This window comes from Vigna unguiculata, chromosome 6, assembly GCF_037176805.1.
Source record: "Vigna unguiculata cultivar grain cowpea cultivar isolate G323 ecotype 2 chromosome 6, ASM3717680v1, whole genome shotgun sequence".
In the NCBI taxonomy this organism is placed as follows: domain Eukaryota; kingdom Viridiplantae; phylum Streptophyta; class Magnoliopsida; order Fabales; family Fabaceae; genus Vigna; species Vigna unguiculata.
Window position 1 is genome coordinate 36,263,966 of NC_140797.1, and position 9,143 is coordinate 36,273,108.

At 29.8% G+C, this 9,143-nt stretch overlaps 1 protein-coding gene across 1 annotated transcript; it reads right to left on the reverse strand.

Moving 5' to 3' along the window:
* Positions 1-1,583: 1,583 nt before the first annotated feature.
* Positions 1,584-4,264, reverse strand: FOLK (Phosphatidate cytidylyltransferase family protein). Its single transcript, XM_028075202.2, has 6 exons — positions 3,868-4,264; positions 2,980-3,047; positions 2,761-2,892; positions 2,326-2,441; positions 2,058-2,172; positions 1,584-1,959 (listed from the first exon to the last, which is right to left on the reverse strand). The coding sequence occupies exons 1-6, from the start codon at positions 4,195-4,197 to the stop codon at positions 1,782-1,784; spliced, it is 939 nt and encodes a 312-aa protein (XP_027931003.1). The 5' UTR covers positions 4,198-4,264; the 3' UTR covers positions 1,584-1,781.
* Positions 4,265-9,143: the final 4,879 nt, after the last annotated feature.

Genomic DNA, 9,143 nt, shown 5'->3' on the forward strand with positions numbered 1-9,143 from the left:
GTTTAATTAATTTGATTGTCAAGTTATTTACGTTGATACTTTAATCTTTAACTGTAATCTTTATAGTAAATTACTCAATCAACTGTCTTATAAACAAATATTTCTAAATTAGCATGACAAAAATGTGTAGTTTTTTTTTTCATTTATATTTTGTTGAATAGCATGACAAAAAATGTGTAATATTACCTATGCTTTATTTGACTATATGGACACTTTCTTGGAAACAATTCATCTTATATTGGTGGTGAGCATGATGAAGACATTGGTTCTTGATTTTATTGTGATTGTCATCTCATGTGTTGCTTAAAAAATTATTTAAATATTTGAATACTTAAAAATAAATAAATAAATATTTTTTTATGTGGGTTGGTGTGCCAACCCGCTTAACCCACCAACCCGTGGTGGGTTGAATCAGGTTGCAAAATTTCTGGCACACCATAAAGTGAGCCGAGTTGGACTCACTCATTTTTAACCCGGCTCGTGGTGAGCCAACTTGAGTGAGTCGGATTGGCTCACTTTGACATGTCTAATGCTATTAAAGGATGTGTAAGGTTGACAGGTAGTTTTCTAAGCATATGAAAAATGATATGCATGACTTTATGATTCTAAAATCTTTTGATATAACCACTAGATTGAGGATAAATACTTCTCATATACAAGTCCTTTGGTAGCTCCTATACGTTGGTTGGATTAAGGTAAATATTGATGGTGCGCCAGTAGAAATCTTGATGTTGTGGCTCGTGGGGGCTTTGTTAGAGGTAATATGGGTGAATATAATGAGAATCCAAATGTTAATCTAAGTCCTACATTGAATAAAAATAAGAAAGTTAAACAACATATAAGGATGAAGACCCGTTGCCTTAAGATTTTTGGTTAAGAATGTGTGGGTTTGGCTCATGTCTTATTGGTGATGTATCTCTCTAGTGATCCTCTCTCAAAACACCCCAACATTTTTTTGGAAGCACAAATTCTTTATATGCCAAAATTATGGGAATTATTCTTGCTAGTGAGTATTTTCGAGAGGCTAACTTTAGATGAGTTTGGTTAGGAAGTGATTATGTACCGCTAATTAAGGTTTTTTTCTATTTTTCAAATTGTTCATTGGTTGGGAACTTATTCATTTAATATTAGAAAATAAAATTCATTTTAAATGGTTTGATATTATATCATCTAAAATTGCTCTGGATTTTTATAAACTTCATATGTTCATAGTTGTTTAGCTTCTTTTGAAAGGCATTTGCTAAGTATGTTTTGTAGACAGGTTTAATTTGATCCCTCTATACTTTTTTTATATTATTTTTCTTTTCTAATAATATTTTTATATGATAGTAAATGATTAATGTGCTTTTGAGACGTTACTTTACATAAGATGTCATAATTTGTAGTTTTATATAAGCACGAGTGTTTATCGGAGATGATGTTTTAATAACTTCAATAAAATGTAGGGACAAAAATATGTATATATTAGTTTATGGATGAAAAACGTATTTAATCCAAAAAGTTATTATCTAATGGTTATAATCAGACATATTCAAAAGATACTCAAAGCTGGATTATCAACCAGAAGCATAAGCATTCATCCATGCTAAGAACACAAGGCAGAAAATTGCCCTGTATGCATTAATGCATTGATTGTGAACATACACTACAAGCATCAGTCAGTTTTGTAGTCCACAAAACAGACAAATTAACCTATACAGAATCAACATTTTCCAACTGATAGGAAGATACAGAGAACTAATTCCTAGTGCCTCCTGTGTTTTGCTGCAATATGCTTCATATCAGAAAACAACACTGCCCAACAATATGGAAGTGAGTGGAACCGTGAGGTTGTCATCAAGTTCTGTGCTGATAGGAAGGGACTCCACAAATGCTGTGCCAACAGACACTAACAGAAAACCTAGAACCAATTTCCAGCTTCCTTCAATATATCCAAATGAGGAAAAATACCACATATACCTGAAAAACACTAACTGTTAACTAGGATCATGGATCAAATAGGTTACCACTTAAGGGCAAAACAAAATAAAAAACAACAGAAGCAAACTGAAACTTACGCAATAGAAGCTAAGAATCCTGCAGATGCCATTGCAATTGAACCGGCAAATGACTTGTTTTTGTTGTAAGGTATCTTTTCACCACCAAATCTCCTTCCAACAATATCAGCCATGCCTGAAACAAAATATTAAGAATAAAAATCAGATACACTCCTTGTAAGGAGCAACAGAATGAGGTTTCTCTGCTCCTGATAGTGATGTAGAGATGATGTTTTTTCTTTCTTTTCTAATTTGATATTTTGAAAAGAACACCTGGTGGCAACATTACCATCTCCTGCACACAGATTACATATTGCAGCAATGGAGATAGGCGAAGTTCTCCAGTATATTATGGTTGCCAAAGAAATAGTCGCAACATAATACAGTGGTCCTTTAAGAAGTTCCCTGGTGCAAAAGAAGAACTGAGAACAAATTAAGAAGTATGAAATGATATGTAATCAATAACAAATCAATGAAATTTCAAATAAATTGTTTACTTTTATTCTCAAGAAGGAGATCTCACAACCCAAACATATTTCGCATGGCTTATAATTTATAACATTACTCAAACCTTGCTTTTTATAAACCATAATAATCAGTCAAATATATTCATTTCGTTTGGTTTTAGATTGATCAGCATCAGCTAAATGTAGAATGAGCCAAGTTTTAATTGTTTCCAGATTGAAATATTTCTCACTGGGACTCCAGAGTACAATATTGCAACCTGTAATCTCCAAATCTACTCATTGATTTCACTGTGGCCTCATCTTTCACTATTCCAAGTCCAATAACAAGCATCCGAATTATATTCACTCCCGGAATTAAAACAGCAAGGAACGGAGCCATATTCTCAGTACTGCAATGAGTTACGAAAGGTCATTCAATAAGGGAAATTGCAACAGGGATTTGAACAGGCTCCATAATTCATACACTATAAAATTACCTGAATAGTGGCCAGCAGAGGATGAACATCAGCCCAATGCTTATATGTACAAGTTTCCTATTTAATTTCTAAACATTAAAAATAGTTTATGAGAATTCTGCTAAAGCACACAAGTTACATTAGAAACACAACAACTCAGCATCTATTTTTAAATCACAAACTACATTCAAAAAACACTCATAACACTCTTCAAAAGACAGCATAGCACAATGAAAATCAAACAAAATACTGCACAACTCATTGCTTCTACTGCATCATAACACATCAGTCTTAAGAGAGAAAAAGCAAGATAGCAATAAAGCATTTCTCTTCAAAAATTACCATGGTTGAAGGGGAAAACAACACCCTTTGGAACAGTAAATCATATACAAATCCCTGATCTATTAGTCCCTATACTAGAGAAACAATTAAGTCCTTGGCCTATTCTTCTGTGGGTCAACAAAGGACTAAGCAACATGGTTAACAAAAGCATAGGCTGAGAGCACTAAAGCGACAGACAAAAGCATAGGCACTACCATGATATGATGACATGTGGCAAAATTGGAGACAAAAATGAGGTCTTAGAGGAGTAGCTATTTCCAACACACAATAATAATTTAATCTTTTATCAGTTCTAATATTCATTATGATCTCTAACTTTCTTCTGCTTCAATAGCACAAAAAAAAAAAAAAAATCCGACTTTTCATCTACTTCATAAAACCATTAACTTAAAAGTGAACTTAATTTCTCCAATTCAAAAACATCGAAAACACCCCACTGAAGCTCTCGCATTACAAAAAACAGTCATTTGCACACGTCAACTAAATTGGCCAGAAATTCCAAAGCCCATCATCATTCTGTTCAATTTAACCCTACCCAGAAGAAAAAAAACCAATCTTGCGACCCACCTGGTCGAATATGCCTCGTTTTGCAGTCTCTTGCCACAGTCTGAGAAGCGAGAAGGCGACAGCGGCGGAAATGGCAGTGGCGTAGAGGTCAGAGACAAGAGGGTCGTGGTGGAGCATGGTGGATCGTGGAGGGGAAGTGAGAGAGAAGAAGGAGGAGGAGGAGGAAGTGAAGAGGGAAGTGGGTCTGAGTTTGAAAAGAAAAGGGGAAGAAGGAGAAAGGAAAGTAAGTCTCGTGGTAGGTGCTTGGAGAGGAGGGGCAGAAAGATAAGCGATTCGGTCAATCATTTGGACTGTGGTGCTCCTAAACATGACGCAACCGGCAAACATCATGAGAGCGTGGTGAAATGGATTTCTTGTGAACCAACAAGGACAACCTTTGATTTTTCCACCTTTCGGGTTCCGTTTTAAGGCCTCATTTCAACTCTGCGACTTGAACGAAGTCATAACGGCTACAAATTAACTAAATATTAGTTAAGTAAATGTTATTGTAATATTTTTTTAAAAAATATAAAAAATAGTAGTTATATGCATTCATTCTCAATTCCACATCATTGTTAACGTGACATTTTGACACTGTCAATACATGTATAACACTGGTGTTTCTTTTTAGTTTACCTGTTTAAGGTATGTGATTTTAAGTAACACTCTAAAATTTGCATATTTGGCAATCAAAACTCTACTATACTAATTTTATTCAAGAACATCATTATTACCCTTAGCTATTTCTTAAGTCTCTCCACAGGATGTATAAAAGTATATAAACTCTAATGTCAAAAAAGATAAAGAGATCATATTCATGTTATCCATAAATATGTTAAGAACATTCATCGTTCCAATTAGTAGTACTAAATACTCCTACTATTCATTTTTGGATTTGTAGATTTGTAATATTTACTTAAATTTGTGGATACTCATTCTTTAATAATTTTGTTTAATTATCAATAAACTACAAACAGACGATGTATTTATCTTTCTTCTTTAGCAAGAGCGTTGATGTTTCTGATAATGGCACACTCAACTAAATTAAGTGTCCTCATCCCATGCACGGAATCAAAAGAAAAATATAACTTAAGCATACATAATATACAAATATTTACACAAGGTAGTCAAAATAGAATAAAATAAAACTTTATCCCCGACATTCTTTCTGCACATGTACCTATATTTTCTCATGTGCATAGTAAAAGCATCGCAATTTATAATACAAACCATAAATGCAAGGGTAAAATATTAAAAAAAAAATTTCAACATAACAAAATATATATATATATATATATATATCGATAGAAATCCAAGTGTGAATCTTAGTTTCACATTGAGTAGAAATGAGAAAATAGAAGATTATATAAGGATGAAGACCATTAGCGTTGTATTTTTCCAGTGAACCTCCTCCTTCTAGAGATTTAACATATATTACAAGTCACAATAACTCAATTTCATTCAACATTTAAAATCATATAGACTACACATAAATATATATATATGCATCAAGAATATTCAACAAACAAAATATCAATTGACTTCCTCTAAAATACTCATATTGAGTATGTTCGACTTCTCACCACCTGATATCATAGTCTATCTGAGCTAGACCATTGGTGAAGTAAGAAAATGTATATCACAACTTAGGTGTTAATATTTAATACATAAAACAAACACGGTCCATATATCATCCCATATTTGTGACCTCATGTATTCATACAAGTTTTATCATTCTCATTAATAATTCTCATTCAACATAATACATTTAAACAAAAATTACAAATAAACTAAATACACAAACTAACATTAATTTATTTTTATAAGGGTTTAATATGTTTTTAATACCTAAATTTTGACGCAAAATTGAAATTTGTCCATGTCCCAATATATTTTGGTCCCTAAACTTTAAAAGTGAATGGATATAGTTTTTTTATCCCAATGACATTAATTTTTTTACTTGTTAAACAACATTCTAGGCTAACATTGAAGCGAAAATGTATCAAATGGTGTAAATAACCTTTGACCCGGGCCCAAACTCACCTTAGCCCTAACTTTAACCCACTTGAGAGGGGACTTTGGGGATTGGAGCTTTTTTTGTGCCCCCTAAATTGAGGATTCCCTAAAATGGAGCTTATTCGATGGTGGGTTGGGATTGACCCATGGTCCATGCACTATAAGAAACTGTTAAATAATAATAATTTTAGTAACAAAAAATTATTAGTCACTATAGTGACAAATTTATATACCAATTTACAAAATAAGAAATTATTGATTACTAAAATAGTCACTATTATGAATAAAATATTATAATTGGTCGCTAAATTGGTCATTAATTAATTAAAGACTAATTTAGAAATTAATTTCTTTAGTAGCCAAAACATTGGTAGCTAATGTTTAGTAACCAATTTATAAACAAATTTTTTTGTAGCCAAAACCTAGATAGCTTAATTTTAGAGACCAATTATAACCTTTTATTCTTAATGGTGATTATTTTAGTAACCAATAATTTTTGATTTTGTAAATTGGTATATAAATTGGTTACTATAGTGACTAACAATTTTTTGTTATTAAAATTGATTGTTAATGAATGATTTTCTTACAGTGATAGATCAAGTTGACAGTTCTAATCCTATCTTTTTTAGCTATTGCTTGAAGCTCAAGTAACTTTGAGGTAAAAGAAATTACCTTTAGTTGTAATCGATTTGAACATGAGAGAAATTGTGGATGAAATTATGAGAATTTTGGTGGATATATATTTGGATTACTTTAATTGAATTCGGTTTTTGTTTTACGCTTGAATTTCGGTTTTGAATGAGCAAATTGAACGAAATTTTATCATAAAAATTAGGCTTTATATGTGTTATTTGGTGCAATTTAAACTTAGTGAAAATGAATTGATTAGTTTAGGATTTGAAATTGGTTTTGAAAGCTAATTTTGCATAGTGCGCTGACCTGAGGAGATTCTAAGAATAAGAGTTAATTCCAGTAAATTCCAATGTGCTTAGTTAATTTGCTAAATTCGTCTAGCAAATTAAAATATACCCTACAATAAAATATTTGGAATTGTATCTTGCCTTTGTTTGTGGTTTTAAGTATTAAGTGCATGAATCTACAATTAAAAAAACACATTTTCACTTCACTAATTATTTAAATAATGTAAATTAAGACACGTGATAAGATATACCTTAACCTATAGAGTTGTGGGTGTAAGGAATATAATGAACTTAACGAATTGAGTTTAATTGTATATCATTGAATCATATATTAGTTTTTATAAGACATATTTAATATACGATATTAGTTTTTACAAGACATATTTAATATACGAGTAATAGAAAATGTTTGTTTTTACAATTTTTTTTATATTTATTGAGTTTGTGGTTCTCATGTTACAATTAATTTATATATTCATTTTATTATGATAACTTACCTTTATTTATTTATTTTATATATAAATTGCTTTTATGATTGGACTTCTTACATTACATGAAGATGATAACTACAAGGACTTATGAATACATTCTTTGTTTTCTAAACCTTATAATAAAACACTTAACGCGTGTGTATAATTGGGTTATGTCGGGTTTTACAACATGAAATTATTATTTTACTAAATAAAACTATGAAACATCGTATACAATCATAAATGGAAAATTTTCTTGTGCTTAATTTATTTTTGTTTAATACCTTGTATTTAATGAACTATAATAGGTTAATAATAACTGATTACACATGTTTATTTGAGTTAAATATAGTTTAAAGGGTAGGATAATGTTTAAAATGCCAAATTATTAAAAGCAATGTATAGGAAAACAAATACAAGTTTTCCCTAATAAAGAAACTTAGGTGAGCAAAGCAAATCATACATCAATATATACTAACTTAGGGTAGTAGATAATTTGCTTAATACAACAAAGAGCTCCCTGTACAAATGCCAACATAGCCTAATCTGGATTATTTCTGAATTTGGTTTCAAATGATAATTAAATATAAATATATATATATATATATATTTATTTATTTTTATTTATATATAACTGTAACCAAATTTTAAGTTTCAAAGCAAATAATACCTAACATACTTGAGGTCAAAATTTAATGGGTTAAATATGTTTTTGGTTCTTCAACTTTTAGCGAAAATTGGAATTAATTGTTTTTCAAAACTTTGGTCCAATTTAGTCCAAAGAACTGTGTGAATTTAGTCATTTTAGCTAAATTTTGTTAAATTTATTTGACGTTTCAAATGCGTTTCATGATAGTCTTTTAATTAATATTGAAACACAAATATGTCAAACGGTGTAAACAATTCAAATACTATTATGAAATGTGATTGAAACGTTATATAAACTTAAAAAAAATTGTTGAAACACAATTCTAAAGTTGGAAGATTAAATTAGGTCAAAAGTTTAAAAAAAGACTGATTCTAATTTTCACAAAAAATTGAGGGACAAAAATATATTTAACCCAAATTCATATCTATATAAATGAAAATGAAATTCCAATTATGAACTCTCGTTATTCTTAAACCTTAACTAAGGAACTTGTTTATGTATATATCCATTAATAGTATTACATTCCTCCTTTAATCCTCTCATACTTGCATGTTAAACTCATAAGATAAAGTAATACATCAAGCATATATTAGGTAAGATAGGATAATCACATCAACAAATCATGTCAACATTAATGATATAAATGTTTATGGAAAATTAGCATGATAGAAATTAAATATTAATATTAGTTACCAAAATTGAGATTTTTCAAAATAGAAATACATATTTTTCTTTCGATTCTTGAAGATGTATTTTAAGGGGAAGAAATCCAAAATTGTGATAGAATTCTAAAAAATAATGATATTTTGACAATTAAATTTTTACAATTTTCTCTTATAATTTAAGATGATATATTTTTAAGTGGTTTTGAAAAATAAAAAAATAAAAAACTACTCAAAAAATGTCACATCGAGTTGAAAAAAAAATTGTCAAAATTTAATTGTTAAAAAATTATTTTCCAATTCTAAACTTTAAAACAAACAATATGTTAGATATAATAATTAATTATAACGCTGTTATTTCAATAAATTTAAAGTAAAACTTAACATATTTATGGGAACAAGTAGGAGATTAAGCAAATCAACTATTTATGATATAAATGTGTATTGAAAATTAGCATGATACAAAATCAATACTAGATACCACAATTGAGATCTTTTTCGAAAAATATAATACATGGGAAATTTAAGAATCAATCTGATAATTCTTCAACTACAGCTGATTTTCCATAAAATCTAACGT